Raw genomic sequence first — 19,127 nt, 5'->3', positions numbered from 1 at the left:
TGTACAAAAGATTACATTTGAGCAAGTGTCAACAGGCAAAACAATATTATCATAATACTGAAACAAATTTGTCCATCTTTTTAAATGTCACAATTAAATGGAAAAAAAGACCACTATGTAGGTTCAATTACATTGAAAATGTCCATGCTGACAGAACAATGCAGGTTTTCGAAGAGTTCACTGGGCTATTCCACACTTAAGAATTTCCTCTTTTTGGCAGTGCGTGTGTAAGAATGGAGTCGCCACTCAACATCTGCAGTATTCTCATTCTCCAGTGTGCCGAGCTTGATCATGTACACTGAAAAACAAAGATGAAACAAGATATGAATAATGAGCAGAGTGCAACATAAATGCCTGTTCTGCATTAATATCAATTGAAATATCTAAAACCAAAAAACAGAGATGCTTACATTTCATTTCAAATCTGGGTCCAACCTCTGTCAACTCAACGTTCTTGTGATCGGTTTTCTTGTAGGTATAGTGTCTGCAATATACAAAGTCATTCCAAGATCATTAAAACTAAATTCCTTATAATAATTAGAATCAAAACCTTCAGAACAACAGTTCTAATGAACCAGCACTCACCTGAAAGAGATGAAATCATCTGTATTTGCTAACGTAACAATACGCCTACTATCCTCTTTGGGTACAGGAAACAAATACTTTAGGATGTTGGAGACCTACGGAGAAAAAAATATTTTGCTTTCAGTTTAACAAATAATATCCATTACTAAACCAAGTAATTAAAGGTTTTGTAGCTTTTCAGAAGCCCTTATAATATCACACAGAGACTTTAAATGATCTTCAGTAAAGCCTAGCCCAGGGGTGTCCAAACTCGGTCCTGGAGGGCCGGTGTCCTGCAGAGTTTAGCTCCAACTTGCCTCAACACACCTGACTGGAAGTTTCTATACCTAGTAAGAGCTTGATTAGCTGTTTCAGGTGTGTTTAATTAGGGTTGGAGCTAAACTCTGCAGGACACCGGCCCTCCAGGACCGAGTTTGGACAGCCCTGGCCTAGCCTCTTTCACTCTATACCTATGGTAAGACAATAATTGCGTTTATTTTATTAAAATAGGAAACTGAATTTCAAATACTATACACTACGGTTTCAAAGTTCGGGGTTGTTTTTTTCTTTTTTCTTTTACACTCACAAAGGCTGCATTTATTAGATCAAACCGTAAAAACAGCAATATTGTAAAATATTATTACAACTTAAAATAACTATTTTTTTATTTGAATACAATTTAAAATGTAATTTATTTCTGTGATGCAACTCTAAATTTTCATTCTTCAGTATCACATGATTCCTCAGAAACCATTCAATCCTCAAGAAACATATTTCAGTGTTGAAAAATTGTGCTACTTATTATTTTTGTGGAATCTGTGCTACATTTTTAAGCATTCTTTAATGAATAGAAAGTTTAAAAGAAGAGCACTTATTTGAAGTAGAATTATTTTGTAATATTATAAATGTCTTTACTGTCCCTTTGATACATTTTTTGCATTTTTGCATAAAAGAAAGTGTTAATTTTGTTTTTAAAAAATCTTACTGACCCCAAATTTTTGAATGGTAGTGTAGGTGTTTACTATTGTTTCTAAGGACACTAGAAGTTATTTCCTGTATAACTCACTCTTCGGCCAAGACGTGACGTGAAGTTGTGGAAGATAAGGTGAGGGTAGGCTTCAGACATGGTGCCAATGTCTGGAACATCATGTCTCATTACCACATTATACAATGTGAAGTAGGCAGTCGGCCCATAAGGAAGGTGGCACACCACCAAACCATCTACAGAAGAAAAAGACACAAATGAAAGATGTAAAGTACTGAAGGTGAAAACTGCGAAATAAAACTGGATATGAAAGTAGAGCGATTGAAAAATCTTTCATAATATACCGAATGTTTACCAGGTATCGATATACTGTGTACTAAAACAGGACACAGATGAAAACCATTACAGTCCATACCTGGCTGGCCTCTGGTCTCATGAACTATAACAAGATCATTGACATTATTAGATCTGCACGCATGTACTAATGTTTTAACTTCATGGTTTCCTCTGTTCATACGCTGGGCCCCTGGAAACATCAGCTTCATTTCCTGCAAAAAAAAAAGAAAAGAAAAAAAAGCCACCTAAATAAACCACAACCACTGAAAGACGAAGGTTTCACTTGCGTCATTATGGTAACATGAACAAAACATCAGATTACAGTCATGGCCAAAAGTTTTGGCAGTGACATAAATTTTGTGTTTTGCAAAATTTGCTGCTTGAGCTGTTGTGGTGTTCATTCACATTGTTTCTAGATTATGTCACTGTCAATAAGTTAGTTAAGTAGCAAAGTTTGCAAAACACAATTTGTGTCACTGCCAATACTTTTGGCCACGACTGTAGAGTTAAAGAAAAACTACAAGCATTCAGTCAAAGCAACACTTTATTCTTACTGTCAAATATTAAGAATAGGATTTAACATACTTTGGCAAACATCTTGAGTCTAGAGCTGGGGTCTCTGGATGTTGTGACCATAATCTTGGGGTCTTCCACTCCTGCCCATTTGTACTCATCATCCATATGAGAACTAACACCTATATAATATCAGAAAATATGTTTACATCTGGTAGCAGATAAAACTGGATTCTGATATATGTGACGGAAAAATAGTCACCTTCTCCACCCTCATCATCAAACTCCAACAGTTTCTGTAATTCTAAAGCCTCCTTCCGAACTTCAGTGGGTAAAAGACGATTTTCTGCAAAATATACGAACCGCATAAAATGAGATATCCGCAATATATCAGACAGGTTAAGAGAGTTTGATACGGTGATTAAGATATGGCTGGAGTCTCACCATCTAAAGCTGATTTGAGCTTCTGCTTTTTCTCTTCAATAGTGTAGAGCCTGTCCTCCTGTGATTTCCTGTACAGGTATTCCTTTCTCAGTCTCACCTCTCGCCGCAGCTACAGCACAAAATATAGTTCCGAAACAATATGAATTTTAAGATTTTTTGTTTTTAAAAGGAGTCTCATATGCTCACTAAGCTGTCCAGAAAAAAAAGATTAGTCCAAAAAAAAGCAGTCATATTGTGAAATATTACAAATTAAAATAAGTGTTTTCTATTATTTTTAAATGTAATTTATTCCTGTGATGGCAAAGCTGAATTTTCAGAAGCCAATACTTTAGTCTTCAGTGTCACATGATCCTTCAGAAATCATACTAATATGTTGATTTGGTGTTCAAGCAACATTTATTATTATCATTAGTCTTGAAAGCAGCTGCTTAATATACTTGTGGGAAGCGTGACATATTTTTTACAAGATTCTTTGATTAACAAACAGTTCTATAAAACACGATTTAGGCTATTTCATATAGAAATCTTTTGTAACATTACAAATGCATATACAGTCACTTGAGATAAATTTAATGCACCCTCGTTGAACTTACAAAAATCTTACTAAACCTAAATTTATGACCTAACCTTCATAAGAGAAATAATAGTTAGCAACGTAGCTACCAAGACATGACAAGTGGTACCTATATTCTCATGGAACCTGAAAGTAAGAATATACTATCGCCAAAGAATAATTAAGCAAATAGTTTAAGAAAGTTAGTTGACCTAATATTTTAGATAACAAATCACCCGGTTAATGTGTGTTCATCTATCCATCACACTTTATTATGGACCTTGATCACACTACAACACGAACAGGAAAGCAATGGCTGGCTTGATAAACTACTGCTCTATGTAGCGCGAGAAAATGTCACGCCAAAAGACTTACAGGCACAACTCAAATACGTCTAACTAATTTGAGTTTATAAATTCAAAAGAGTTCTGTTGTACTTACCATTTTGAACAACCACACGTGACAATTCAGCCTTACGGTCTACTATCACGACTTCTTCTTCTTCTTCTTCTGATGTTTATTGGCGGTTTTGGCAAACCAACTTAAAGGTGCATTACCGCCACCTACTGATCTGGAGTGTGGAGTGAACAGATTTGGTAGAGAGAAGGATATTATATAAAAAAAAAATAATAATTTTTTTTTATTAAATTATGTTTTTTATATATATATATATATATATATATATATATATACCTACACTATTACAATGTCATACTACTATCACGACTTCCTGTTGGTCATCCAGTTAGTAACAACGAATACAAGTGTCACGGCCTTTCAAAATAAAAGTTCACAACTGGCCCTTAATTATGTGGGTGCTTGGGCCAGAATGCGGCCAGCATGGGGTCTTTCATTTCTGGGAACAGTAATTGCTAGTATGAACGATTATACAAAATAAAAATAATAATACATAAAAACTAGCAAGGATGCATTAAATTGATCAATAGTGACACAAACACTGTGTCCTGAGCTTTTCCATGTTAACCAGAGTTTTTGTCAACAATCCTCTACAGCAGTGGTTCTTAATCCTGGTCCTGGGGACCCCCGCTCTGCACATTCTGTATGTCTCCCTTATCTGGCACACTCAGTTCAGTTCATGGAGCTCTTTCCTAATGAGCTGATGATCTGAATTAGGAGACATGCTAAATGTGCAGTGTGGCAGTCCCCAGGACCAGGAGTACGAACCGCTGTTCTACGACGATATGTGACAAGAACGTTTTTTTCTGATTTCAAATAAATGCTGTTCTTTTGAACTTTCTATTCATCCAAAATACTGAAAACAAAGGTACAACGGTTTCACCAAAATACAAATATAAATAACATTTAATATAACTCAAATACTATTTAAAAATGTGATAATAATAAAAATGTTTCTTGTGCACCAAAATGATTTAAGAAGGATCATCCACTAAAGATTGGAGTAATGGCTGCTGAAAATTCAGCTATGCAACCACATAAATACATTTCATTTTAAAATATATTAAATTAGAAAACAGTTTAAATTGTAATCACGTTTCACAATTGGCCATTTACTGTTTGCTGAAATTGTACAATACGCCATGTGCAAAAAAAGGCAAATTTATGAAATTTTCCATGAAATGATTCAATGATGACCATTAGGGAGATTTCTGATGACTGCGTGTGTTATAATAAAAATAGAGAAGAAGAGACATGAATAAATAAATACATAAATACATTTCATTTTAAAATATATTAAATTAGAAAACAGTTTAAATTGTAATCACGTTTCACAATTGGCCATTTACTGTTTGCTGAAATTGTACAATACGCCATGTGCAAAAAAAGGCAAATTTATGAAATTTTCCATGAAATGATTCAATGATGACCATTAGGGAGATTTCTGATGACTGCGTGTGTTATAATAAAAATAGAGAAGAAGAGACATGCTCCTTCTAAATGTGTTTGTGGCGAGTTATTTCCTGTATGTGTTTCCTCTTCAACAACATTTTAAGAGCACTACATCCTTCAAGACTCAAAGCACTGTCTGCCGTCCATCAGTCATCATGAATCTAATAACAGCATTTCTGCTAATGATCCTCACAGGTAAGGTCAAAACACACATAAACACAGTCCAAAGGCTCATTTGTTCAGATTTCATACCTGACAAAAATCAGTTATTGAATAATTGAATTGAATAATTGAATTTTCTCACAGAGGACAAACTTAAATCTTACTCCACAGGACATAGCGCATCTGATTATGTGCAGAAACTCTCCTGCCACTATGGGAACAAGAATATATCTCAGAACAGGCCCAGGGTGTGGTGCAAAAGAGATGCCGTGAATGAAAACTGCTGTACGGGCTTCTCATTCCAGTCAGGTGTCAACAATTTGGAGCAAGGCAACATAGCTGTGGAGGAAGATGAAAAGTCATTCACCGTCTCCGTAAAGACATTCACACAAGGGGATGGATTCTACTGGTGTGGGTTCATGACTGAAGACAATATCATCGTTAAACTGGCCGAGGAATACTTTACCAATAGTAAGATGAAATACTACTTCTCTATTTCCCTTTAGATGGTTTCCTGAGTGTACGGGAGCACTGTTAAAAATATTTTCAACAAGCTTAAATTTTCTTCATTTCAATTACAATTTCATTTAAAAAAAATTTAATTCTGTTTTAATCCCCGGAATTTACAGTAAAAAAAAAAAACTAAAAACAAATTTAAGGAAAAAAGTAACAGCATCTGTGGTTACAGAAATTTTACCGTAAAAATACGGTAGCGGATTTTACGGATTGAAGCAGTCAAAATCGTATATTTCGTTAAATGATATAATGTTAGGCTAATATACTAACCTGCATGCTGACGGACTAAAATCTGTTTTGTACCTGAAAAACATCAAATGTGAGGTCACAGCAAATTTCACTGTAAAAAGATGACTTTTTTCACATCTAACAACTGTAAATGTAATTTACCGTTGAATTAGGCCTACATGAAATGCTTCCTTAGATTTCTTACTGTTTTTCACCTTAGGCTGTAAAGGAACTTACCTTAACCTATCTTACTAATTAAGAGATTTGTACCATAGCATAACAGTCTTTTACCTTTGAAAGTACGATCATTTTTACAGTTTATTAATCTATGATAATGTCCATTGCAGCTCCATTTAACTTTGTTTGGTCCATCCTCCGCTGGATTTTGTTTATTTTCCTCCTTGTGATGAGCATCTCAACTCACATTTATTCCAACAGTGAGTCCTCACAAACCACCTCAATACTAAATATACTTTGTACGTTGAACATGTCTTTAACCTCTGTCAATATTTATTTTTATTTGATTACATGTCACTGTTTTTCTGACCATAGAGAAACATGGAGATACAAAGGTAAGTGGGCAACGGCTCGTTTTTGATCTCATTTAGTCTCCGCTGATAACATCAATAAAATGTGTTTTTAACTGAAATTATCCAATTTGCAGACAACATAATCACATTAGCCTACATGATGTCTAATGCCAAAGAAAAGAGGTGGAAGAATGAGGCAGTCACATTTACTGAAGAATATGAACATCGCTGAACCCAAACCGTCAAGTGTAAATGTAGCTACAGTTTCTATTGTTGTTATTCCTTATAATATATGTATTTTTTAAAGAAAGGCTCACACATAGCAGATAACAGCATGGCTACATTGTGTTTCATGTTTTCTTTCTTTAAATAATACGCCTAAACAAATCAAATACATTTTCTTATATATAAAAAACAATAGAGCGGGCAGATTAAAGATGTTTGACTAAATTTGGGGCCCCTAGGTCTATATTTTAAAGATGTCTTTGCTATGCTGCTAATGTGTACGTGTCATTCGATTTTGTATTTCCTCTGTTTTTGTTTTTTCTTTTCCCTTTTTCATTTCCTTGGTCCGGCTGAAGTTCTTCTGATGGTTATGTGTGATTACCTTCATGAATATTTGGTGCATGTTTGGGTTTGGGGGGAGGGGAGAAGGGTGGTATGGGGTAACCATTTTGGTTATATGGTGTTACGTTTTTGAAAAAGAAAAAAGTTTTACAAATAAATTACTTTAAAAAATGTAATTCCAATTCATGCAATGTAACAAAGCATCAATGAACACATAATTCAACACTTGATGTCAATGAATTGTGTAAGAATGCATATATAACAAACATTTGAATTTTTTTTTATCATTGCACACTGTCCGTATCAAAACTGAAGTGAAGTCTAACATTATCTGGCGTCTTTGCTAACTTGCTTTCATTATTAGTTCAAGAGAAAAAAAAACAGTTGCACTACAAAAATATTGTAGTAATTTTTGTATTGATTCCAATTTCAAGCAAAAGCAGTTTCAGTCAACAGTGACTTAAAAAAAAAAAACTCAGACGACAAGATGATCTTTTCTTGTAATTTACCATCATTAAACAATAAAGTAGACAAACGATGGAGTGCAAAAATGCAAAATGGCTTAATTACTGACAACTAAAAAAACCTCAAGTTTAACCGTAGTTTCCTTTAAGGCATTTCCTGCATTAAAAGAGTGTGAGAATAGTTATGTCTGCTATCGTAACTTCCGCCTTATCATGAGTGCATTTATTGACCAAAATCTCTTATATTTCTAAAATATTTTTCTTGATATATTTTGGAAAAACAAATAATCCTACCATGAAATACAGTATATTCATTTCAAACACTAAACACACAGCAACACTACACAAAGCCAAGCTCTCAGAACATCTATTGAGCATAAATACCAATTCATCCACATACACAAGGCAACTAATAATGCAATAAAATCAATGAAAACCGTTGTATTGGAGTGGTAGTGGTTCACATATGTGATGACAAAAATATTGCAACCATATAAAAGTGAGCATGTAAACATTCAGAAAACACAATGTTATGAGTGAAAATGGTCCATTTCAATCCGAAAAACGTCAAAGGTCAAATTACATGCAAGTTGTAACAATTTTGCATGGCTTTTCCACTTATTGCAGTTTGAGCCCAAAGAGTGTGAACTACGCCGGCCATCCCAACCTCTTCAGGGATGGAAGGTGGATTGGCAAGTGTTTGTAGCAAATGGAAAACCAGTGTGAAGTGTTTCGTAACCTGTCAGTCAGATCAATACATCATCATATGTTGGGTTGTTAAAGAAAGCATTTGTTTTTGTGGTTTCTGATGAGAACTTTTTCAAGCTTGTGGTACCAATGCACAAACATTTCTTTAGCAGAGAGCGAGTGTTAAAGTTCCTCATAGTCGCCCTCCTCTCTTTTCGCTGAGTCTTCTTCTCCCGCCAGAAAAGCTTCAAGATCATCAGTTTTCTTGCTTCTTGACTTTCTTTTTCTCTTCTCCTTTTCATCCGCGGTCACACCTGCCTCATCTCTTTCCTTTTTCTTGTGCTTGTGTTTCTTCTTGTTGCTTTTGTCATCATCCTGAGATGAAATACAAAGTAGCTATAAAACAAGAGTCCGTCATTTCAAATATGAATTATTATAATGGAATCAAATTCACCTTTTTCTTTTTCTTCTTTTCCTTGGAATGTTTGCTTTCTTTTTCTATGAGAAGAAAAGTTGAAAGCGTTTATTGATGGCTGATATTATGCAAATATACACTACGATAAATGTTAAAAGTTGTGCATCAACTTGTGTTGCACAATATTTATTCAAAAATCACTAGGAAAACCGATATTGACTGTTATATCGTCTATCACTAATATCGGTTTCCTATAATAACATTATTCAAGTGACTTGCCATCTTGTTCCTCACTGCTGTCTTTGCTTTTGATTGACTTTTCCTCGATTCCTAGGCCAAAGAGGTCACCGTCATTCTTGCTTTTGAAGGAGAGTACAGTAGGTTTCATGGGCTCAGGAATTTTAGCTGTGGTGATGTCATCATCGGATAGATCAGGAATATCATCTCTAACTGGGAAAGATTCCTGGAGCAAACAGGAAAGCAAAGGTCTTTTTGGGTTAAATTATCCAGACAAGTCACCAAAACATACAATGCCCATCATTATCAACTTCACTTCAGTACCTTATCTACTTTCTGTATTACTTCTTCCTCACTCTCAAAGTCAGGGTCATCCATGACAAATGAAAGCATCTGTTTGGCCACGGGCTCATCTGGGTCTGTGTCAGAGGACTCTGCCTGAGCCGATTTTTCTTTCTGTTTTACAACCTGTGCTTGGGGATCTGCCAGGGCTTCTGCTTCCGCTGTCTGCAGTGGTCGTGTATTGTGTTCTGGACTAAGAATGGAAGTCTCTATGTTCTGACTGCTGACACTCTGCTGGGCCTGGATCAAAGGCTCTTTGTGGATAGGTTTTGGTTTGTCCTCCAGTGATAATGAATCCATAGCCACCCTAAATAACCAAATATTATTAACAATCACCATGAAAACCAGACTGGGTTCAGGATGTTGCCCACAACACAAAAATTCTAAACTCGCTTCAGCTACAATTTACAAGTTCATGAAGATCTCACTCTTTAATATAGTTTCATTAATCGAATCTATTAATAATGAAAGCCAGGATTCTAAGCTTACAGGTGAGGTTCAGGGTTCAGATCTTCATCCTGAGCTACAGAAGGGTTTGGACCCTCCTCGTCACTGGAGAGAGTGATGTCCAAGTCTTTAGTGGGGATAGAAGCTCTGGGTTCAAGTTCTGCATCATCAGGGTCCAAATCATCCTGGAACCCAGCGACCATGGGGTTCCCCTCTTTTCCTTCCCCATCACTAAAATAAACATGTTACAAGTATGGATGTAAATTCAACTTATTTTGTAGTGACTAGTTACACTGACTCAGAGACAAAAATGTTTACTTTAAATAAATGCTGTTCTTTTGAACTTTCTATTAAAGGGATACTCCACCCCAAAATAAAAATGTTGTCGTTAATCACTTACACTCATATCTTTCCAAACCCATAAAAGCTTTGTTCATCTTCGGAACACAATTTAAGATGTTTTGGATGAAAACCGGGAGGCTTGTGACTGTCCCATTGACTGCCAAGTAAACTACACTGTCAAGGTCCAGAAAAGTATGAAAAACATCGTCAGAATAGTCCATCTGCCATCAGTGGTTCAACCGGAACGTTATGAAGCGACGAGAATACTTTTTGTACGTGAAGAAAACAAAAATAACGACTTTACTCAACAATTCGTCACCGTAGTGCCATTTTGGAGAGTATCCACTGAACGCAAACTGCGTATGCCATGTCAGCCGCACAACACGGATACGCTGTTTTTGTTCAAATCAAAGCGTAAATAAACGTAGAAAAGGTATCCGTGTGGTGCGGCTGACAGTGAATACTCTCCAAAATGGCGCTACAGTGACGAATTGTTGAATAAAGTCGTTATTTTTGTTTTCTTCGCGTACAAAAAGTATTCTTGTTGCTTCATAACGTTCCGGTTGAACCACTGATGGCAGATGGACTATTCTGACGATGTCTTTCATACTTTTCTGGACCTTGACAGTGTAATTTACTTGGCAGTCAATGGGACAGTCACAAGCCTCCCGGTTTTCATCCAAAATATCTTAAATTGTGTTCCGAAGACGAACGAAGCTTTTACGGGGTTGAAACGACATGGGGGTATGTGATTAATGACAAAATTTTCATTTTGGGGTGGAGTATCCCTTTAATTAAAGAATTAACCATTCATTCATTCAAAGAATATCACAGGATTACGATACCACGGTTTCCACAAAAATATTAAGCAGCACAAATGTTTTCAACATTTATAATAATAAAAAATAAAAAAATAAATAAGAAATTTGAGTACCAAATCAGGATATTAGAATGATTTGATGAAGAAAAGATGAAGAATCATGTGACACTGAAGTCTAGAGTAATGGCTGCTGAAAATTCAGCTTTGCCATCGCAGGAATAAATTACATTGTACAATATATTAAAACTCTTTTTACTTGATTTTTTATCAAATAAATGCTATTTGTTTTGGTGAGCATAAGAGACTTCTTTCAAAACCATTTTAACCAAACCTTTGGATGGTAGTGTATATCGTTTTGAATACATAAAAAAAAATAAAAATAGCATATCACATACCGGTAATAAAAGTTGATAAAGAATGGCTTCTTTTAATTTGCCCTTGATGTACCTGTCACTATCTGCAGGGCCCGCAGCAGAGGGCTGGGTGTTCATAGCCAGTTTTGGGTTAGAAGGGACACCGTCCTCCAAGAAGCTTTTGTCTAGTCCGTCGTCTGGCACAAAATCATCCACGCTCTGAACTGCAGGCGGAGCCGCTGCAGATACTGGATCTGGCTCTGTGGAAATCCAAGAAGTAAGAGGTCACATGATCTGGGACAAAAACAACTTGCATTAAAAATATATAAACAGCAACAATTACTATAAGCTCTAAACAAGAATGGTAATACATGAAAAAAATTAGATATAACAACATGCATTTTTCGAAATCGCTACTATTAACTGCTTTAGGTGGGGTGCAGGAGCTAATAAAATCCTCTCCATAATTCAGGAATGCAAAGGGTCTTGTGATTTTCTATTGATCCACAACACATCCTTATGATGTGCACGAGTCCTAATCCTCTCCATTTTTCACAGCCTTGTGGGTCTCGCTCGGGGAATACTCCTTCTGAGAGAGAATGTGTGTGTGTGTGTGTGTGTGTGTGTGTGTGTGTGAATTAATTCCTCAGCCTTCAAATCTCTTCTGCAGTTCATAGCATTAGAGCAGTCCTTTAACAATGAGTCACTGAAACACTGAACGATTGAGGAGGAAAGACGTAAAAAGCTATTTTTAGTCCAACATAAAAGCTGAATGTTTCTGCTTTTGAGTATTTTATAAGCACACTGAAAATGACAGCCGTCATGCGGCACAATATCCAAAAGAATAGCTGAGAAAAATGTGAGAATGAACACAAATACTGTTGATTGAAGAGCTTACAATCACTTGACCGACATGCAGCTAGAAGCACCATGCTAAAACTCACCATGGGCGACTGCTGGAGGATCCTGGGTGGGAGCGGAGCCAAAGAGCCTGGAGATGAAGCTGCGTTTCTGGGTTTGAGTAGCAGAGGCAGAAGCCTGAGCTGGAGCAGAGACCGTCGGGCCGGGGTGAGCAGGAGAAGGGGAGGGAGAGGGAGAGGTCGCAGGCGCTTGTGTTGAGGAGAGAGGGGGAGGAGGAGGGGATGGAGAGGGGGATGGAGCCTTCAGGGTCTGGGAAGGAATGGGAGGCTGCTGGGGGCTACAGGGGCTGGAGCTGCTAGTGGAGCCTCCACTCTGAGGAACGACGGGAGACTGCGAGCCTGAGGAGGGGCTCTGTCCGTTAGCAGGGCCGGGAGAGCTGTAGCCTTTAATACCAGAGTCTTTCATTTCCAGGAAACTGAAAGTTATAACAGACACCTACTGTATCATAAAAGTCAGAGGGCACTGACTGCAGTTCACAAACCTAAAAATAGGCATTTGAGCATGTTCTCATAATTTCAAACAATCTTCCAACAATCTCACTTTTGTGAAGGAATGTACAATACTGTTCAAACGTTTGGGGTTGGTATGATTTTTTTAAATGTTTTTGAAAGAAGTCTCTTATGCTCACCAAAGCAGCATTTATTTGATCGAAAACAGTAAAAACAGTAATATTCTGAAAAATGATTACAATAAAAAACGTTTTCTATTTTGATATATTTTAAAATGTAATTTATTCATGTGATGGCAAAGCTACATTTTCAGCAGCCATTACTCCAGTCTTCAGTGTCACATGATCCTGCAGAAATCCTTTTAATATGCTGATTAGATGCTCAAAGAAAAATGTCTTATTTGTTATCAATGTTGAGAACAGTTGTGCTGCAAACCTTGTTTTTTAATTTTTTTACAGGATTCTTCAATAAATAAATAATATATATAAAATATAAATGTCTTTACGGTCACTTTTGATTTCAATTATTAATTTAAAAATTATACAATTTCTTGAAATGAATGCATCTTTGTTGAAAAAAGTATTGATTAAAAAACATTATTGACCCCAAACTTTTGAACAGTTGTATAGCTGTTTTTGCATGGAATGTTGCTGATATTTGAATCAGAGTAATGCTTTGACTGTCCAGCAGATGGAATTAAACTATACAGGAAGCTTGTTTGGGGTGTTTTTTAGTTCTTACATCTCATAATTCTGGTCTTCTGTCTCCTGCTGAACTGTTAGCTCCTCTAGCGTGGCATCGATGTCCAACTGATTAGTCTCTAGCTGTCGTAACAGGGTCTCTCTCTGTGGAAGTTGGCAGTAGAACTTCAAACTAAAGTTTCATTCACTATCATTTCAATGAAAGCTGTAACAACTAGAGTAATTGGGGATAACTGGGAATACAGTTAAAAATAACTGCTCTCATTTGTGCTGGGCACATGACACACATTAACAATTACAAATGTTCACTAGCTTTGTCTGGTAGCTTGTTGAGTTTTGATTTGAATAAACCTTTAGCCTTGAAGAGATATTCTAGGCTAGAAAATGAACCTGCTTACCTGAAGCTGCAAGAATGGAATGTTGAAAAATCGGTGCAAATATTTTAAACCAAAACCGTTCTTAATGGAAGATTCTGCATAATGGATGTAAGAGGAACCAAGGGGTCTACAAAATCATGGAGACATCAAACATCAGCCCACTGACAATAATACAAGATCTTAAACACATCTCATTAGTAAACATAGTCACTATTTCAACTCTTTAATTCAACATCAACCCCTAACCTGTTAAGGCCAGCAATGAAGTCACGGATGTCATCAGGCAAAACGACTCTGTGTTCTCCCATGTCCCGGTAATTTCCAAGTACACACACTGGCACATGAGTGGGAACCTTGGGCAACTCCCGCAAAATGTAATTATAAGTCCTATTGGATCATAAAAAGCATAGATTTGTAAAACTAAGGGCTAGCTGAAGTTAGCATGCTGGAGAAGTAGTCTATAGAGATGCTAATTGTATTTGTTCACCTACCACTGCTTGGTGATGTCAAACATCAAGATCACACCATTGCAGTTTTTGTACACGTCCAAAAACTCAGCATCCAAGGCCAGTTCGCTCTCCGTCTGCTGAAGGCACAGAGACATTTGTATGTTTCTGAAAGAAGTCTCTCATGCTCACCAAGGCTGCATTTATTTGATTAAAATATGCAGTAAAAACAGTAATATTGTGAAATATTTTTACAATTTAAAATAACTGCTTACTATTTTAATATATTTGAAAAAGTAATTTATTCATGTGATGGCAAAGCTGCCATTACTCCAGTCTTCAGTGTCACACCATCCTTCAAAAATGGTTAAATATGCAGATTTTGTGCTCAGGATACATTTTGCATTATTATTAGTCTTGAAAACAGCAAACGACATTTATTTGAAATATAATTTTTTGGGGGGTCAATTAAATGCATCCTTGCTAAAGAAAAGCATTAATTTCTTTCATAAAATAAAAAAATCTTACTGATAACCAACGGTAGCATAACTGGAACAGCCTGTTAGACATTGGTAGATTATCACTATAGATTTACCTCTTGAGGTTCATTGTCCAACTTCAAGGTTTCACATCTCTTTTTTCCCTTTCCTAGAGAATGTCAAAGCCAGAATATTGTAAGAGTACATAAAATTTGACTTCATCATTAGTTGAAAGCAACTTTCAGTAACTTCAAAAGCAGTATCAAAAACAGATAGCAATCGTTTTTGTGGCTTCTTCCTTTTCACAAAGCAAGGTTTTGTGGTATCTGGGTATCTTCACCTTCCATTTTTTACACTTGTAGTCCAGCAGACACGTTAGACTAGTTACATATAGTCTGCCACAATGCAGTGATTGAAAATTCAGTCAACACAACATGTTGGCACTCAGGTAAAAGAACAAATGGATCAAGCACAGGCAAGTCACAGCCTAAAGTCTACAATCTCTGAAGTTTCTCACCTACACCTTCTGGAAGGGGGATTTTTTGGCCTGGTTGGACAGCAAGTAAGAAAAATACCATTAATATAAATGACTGGGGATGAAGGAGGGCTTGATGAAATGGCTTCATGTGTGACCATTAGAATGAGATGGAGGAAGTGAATTAAACAATGACATGCAGTACCTGTAGACTAAACTTGGCATAAGCAAGAAAATGCATGAAGGCTAGAATACACTACATGAAAACAGATTTTCTAAAACTAGGCATCATACTAGGCATCACAGAGAACATTTGGACATTGCACAATAAACAGCTGAGTGTCACGCACTATCAGACGTAACAAGCTCAAACCCAAGCATGCACCTTGTTGCTAAAAGAGGCAAGAGACAAATTAAAACATTGTTCTAAAATTTGCTTAAAATATAAAACATGTTTGATGTCTTCCAAATGGTTGGAATTACAGACTGAAGCACAAAATAAATACATCAGAGTCTGTGCCCATCATACATTATGCCATTTTCTGTGAAATCTTCCAATTTGACTGCCCAATATCTGCTGGCTGCAAGCATTAACTCCTCCAGACTGCAAATCAGGGCAAAACTGTGCAAAAGTTTTGTAGTGTATTCCAGCCTTAAGATAAATATGACACTAATAAAGTCTATAAAGTCACCTGATCTGAATGCTGAGAAATTACTTGTAATAGTCTGGAGGAAACTCACCTTTATCAACCACATCCCAAACCTCTACCTTCACCACATCATCATAAAACTAGGCATCATACACTTCCAGACTTTGTAAATGGTTACAGAGAACATTTGGACATTGCACAATAAACAGCTGAGTGTCACGCACTATCAGACGTAACAAGCTCAAACCCAAGCATGCACCTTGTTGCTAAAAGAGACAAGAGACAAATTAAAACATTGTTCTAAAATTTGCTTAAAATATAAAACATGTTTGATGTCTTCCAAATGGTTGGAATTACAGACTGAAGCACAAAATAAATACATCAGAGTCTGTGCCCATCATACATTATGCCATTTTCTGTGAAATCTTCCAATTTGACTGCCCAATATCTGCTGGCTGCAAGCATTAACTCCTCCAGACTGCAAATCAGGGCAAAACTGTGCAAAAGTTTTGTAGTGTATTCCAGCCTTAAGATAAATATGACACTAATAAAGTCTATAAAGTCACCTGATCTGAATGCTGAGAAATTACTTGTAATAGTCTGGAGGAAACTCACCTTTATCAACCACATCCCAAACCTCTACCTTCACCACATCATCAGTAGCTGAAGAGAAATGAGAAGAATTTGAGCAGGTCTGGAAAACTGAGGTTGCTTCCTTTCAATACATTTATTTTGCAGTGATTCTAAGTTACAGCAATACAAATACAAATTTCCACAGCCTAAGAATTTTCTTGTTGATTTTTTTTATTAACTTATTCCTAAAGGAATAATTAATCTAAAATGAAAATATGATAATTAAAAAAAATTACCCTTAGGCCATCCAACATGAAGATTTTTTTTTTTTCTTCGTTAGAACAGGTAAATTTAGCATTACATCACTTGCTCACCACTGGACCCTCTGCAGTGAATGTGTACCATCAGAATGAGAAACCAAATAGCTGATAAAAACACATGTTCCGATGAAGAAACAATCTCATCTACATCTTGGATTTTCATTTTTGGATGAACTATTCCTTTTATTTTTACTTTGCCAAAAGTGCTTTGCAATGAGCACAGCACTTTGTTTTTCCAAGTAACACATTGGATACAAGTAGAGCCATGCCCGCTCTCAAAAGCAGGAAGCCTCACTGTAAATTACAGCCAACAGGTTACACCACGTGATGTTGAGCTTTTGACAGATGGATGTACATAAATAGGGAAAACAAACTCTAGATCAAGGATCCTCAAATCTGGCCCACGAGATCCACTTTCCTGCAGAGTTTAGCTCTAACCCTAATCAAACACACCTGAGCATGCTAATCAATGTCTTCAGGATCATTAGAAAATCACAGGTAGCTGAGTTTGATCAAGGTTGGAGCTAAACTCTGCAACGCATTGGACCTCCAGGGTAAGATTTGAGGAACCCTGCTCTAGATCAATCACTATGCTACTAATATTTGATACAGGCCATTAAAAAGCCATACTTCTAATCTACTTATCCTCTATCTGACAGATTGCATATTTACCTTGATGTAAATCTATTTTGACATATTTAAGATGCATAAATGGAAAGAAATGTCATTAGATAAAAATAAGAAATAAAACTTTAGTACAAAAGCCTGTAAGTAAAAAGATTTTAACAACAGCTTACTTTTGTAATTCCAGTGAATACTAGTGACCTGGATCTCCTGAGTGGGAATGTACTCTTCCTGGAACTTCTTACCCTGCAGCCGATGCCACAGGGTGCTTTTTCCAGTGTTTCTATCTCCTCGAATAACTATTTTCACTGAAAGACCACACATAACATGTTAGAGCTTGTGTTAATAACATTATCTCTAGCACACAGCGCCCATGGGCTCTAGCAACACAGACTTGATTTGTGGTGACATGCTGTGTGTGTTATAATTTAGTCCAATGTCTTTTTTCATTTAGCCTAAACTTGGTAAAAAATTGAGGCAAAGAAACATCAAAACAAGTTAAATAAATTACAACCAATCTCAAAACTTGCACATTCTAATTCTTAATTATCATTAATAATACATTTCCCCTCAAGGTTTTAACTCTGCAGGCATTTGACTTACTGTTGTATTGAACCCCTTTAGCAAATCTTCTCTGCAGGCTCTGGTTCATTGACTGCAGGCCAGCAGGGATGTGTTTGTCCTTTACTGGACCAGCCGGCTCAGAACCAACAAGCTTCTTCAGAGCGGAAAACATCTTGACCAATTTATGCCTCTAGATGTGTATTATGGATGTGTACTAGTCTCAAATAGGTCTCTATGATGTCCCCAGTTTGTCTGTCTGTGGGTGGACAGTTTTCTTGCAATGCTCATGAAGCATTTCTACTCTTGTTTGAGAGTCCTTCTTTTACACAGCATACTATCTCAGAATGTATTGAGATCTTTTCCAAAGAATGACACAGCTACTGCAGTCCAGCATTACAAGACCCTCATTCAAGTGCTCATCAGGTTCTGCTACTACAACATCCAGGAAACAACAACAGTGAGCTCAACTGAATGAAGATGCAATGTATTATATGAAGACATGCAGCTGTAGACGTATAAATGACACAACTAGCCTCTTTTGTGGATTGACATGCTGCAGTAACTCCAATTTGCAGTGATGCCTAAGGCTGTGTCTCAAAACCTAGTAAGCTGCCTACCTAGACAACATTTTGGAGTACCATAAGTGCGTGTATAATGATGTCCAAAAATGCTGTCGAGGTAAGCAGCTCGCTAAGTTTAGCGACACAACCTGAGACTGCGACTTCTACCATTATAGAAATGACCGTGATGTTTATATATATATATATAGAAAATAGTGTGTGCACAAAGCACTCAAAGATTTTTTTTAAAAACACAAATTGTATATAAACAAACGTACTATTGTGGATTGCTGTTAAGTCAGATAGTTGACAGCCGCTTGTAAATACTAGCCTGCTAACGCGGAACTGACTAACGTTAACTGTACGTTTAACAGATTTGTGATGCTCTTGTACTTACAGTGGTATTGTCGTCTATACTAGACCAACTAGGTGATTGGATCCAACCCTTCACATCTTAAATTTGTGACTCGCTGTGCAGTGTGTTCATACTAAAACCTCTACAGCGTATCAATAATGAAATCATTGAAATGTTGCTCTGTGTATTTGTGAAGTACGTACCGGTAAGGTCAGCTACACTCACGAATGTTACATTTCAAAATAAAAGTCTCAATACG

General features: G+C 36.6%; 2 protein-coding genes across 11 annotated transcripts; both read right to left on the bottom strand.

Annotated features, from left to right (window-relative positions):
* Positions 1-92: 92 nt before the first annotated feature.
* LOC107592341 (U3 small nucleolar ribonucleoprotein protein IMP4-like) lies at positions 93-4,145 on the bottom strand. Its single transcript, XM_016281844.1, has 10 exons — positions 4,123-4,145; positions 3,837-3,888; positions 2,843-2,951; positions 2,661-2,744; positions 2,471-2,580; positions 1,965-2,097; positions 1,631-1,785; positions 586-680; positions 411-484; positions 93-298 (listed from the first exon to the last, which is right to left on the bottom strand). The coding sequence occupies exons 2-10, from the start codon at positions 3,837-3,839 to the stop codon at positions 186-188; spliced, it is 876 nt and encodes a 291-aa protein (XP_016137330.1). The 5' UTR covers positions 3,840-3,888; positions 4,123-4,145; the 3' UTR covers positions 93-185.
* A 4,604-nt stretch (positions 4,146-8,749) lies between these two features.
* On the bottom strand, positions 8,750-19,100 carry rabl6b (RAB, member RAS oncogene family-like 6b). Of its 10 annotated transcripts, none has more exons than XM_016281832.1 (17): positions 19,072-19,100; positions 17,993-18,385; positions 17,563-17,697; positions 17,438-17,449; positions 16,488-16,535; positions 15,265-15,294; positions 14,864-14,916; positions 14,314-14,408; positions 14,069-14,209; positions 13,844-13,949; positions 13,486-13,589; positions 12,319-12,710; positions 11,469-11,634; positions 9,902-10,090; positions 9,395-9,719; positions 9,113-9,296; positions 8,750-8,916 (listed from the first exon to the last, which is right to left on the bottom strand). In XM_016281832.1, the coding sequence occupies exons 2-17, from the start codon at positions 18,123-18,125 to the stop codon at positions 8,852-8,854; spliced, it is 2,178 nt and encodes a 725-aa protein (XP_016137318.1). In that variant the 5' UTR covers positions 18,126-18,385; positions 19,072-19,100; the 3' UTR covers positions 8,750-8,851. The 10 variants fall into 10 exon arrangements, with proteins under 10 accessions (XP_016137318.1, XP_016137317.1, XP_016137320.1 ...); XM_016281831.1 differs by lacking the exon at positions 19,072-19,100 and adding an exon at positions 18,911-19,064; XM_016281834.1 differs by lacking the exon at positions 19,072-19,100 and adding an exon at positions 18,911-19,064 and having other exon boundaries at positions 11,469-11,628.
* Positions 19,101-19,127: the final 27 nt, after the last annotated feature.

This window comes from Sinocyclocheilus grahami, unplaced genomic scaffold, assembly GCF_001515645.1.
Source record: "Sinocyclocheilus grahami isolate Dianchi unplaced genomic scaffold, SAMN03320097.WGS_v1.1 scaffold152.1, whole genome shotgun sequence".
NCBI lineage: Eukaryota > Metazoa > Chordata > Actinopteri > Cypriniformes > Cyprinidae > Sinocyclocheilus > Sinocyclocheilus grahami.
The sequence above is the reverse complement of the archived record's forward strand: the minus strand, read 5'-3'. Positions and strand labels throughout refer to the sequence as shown.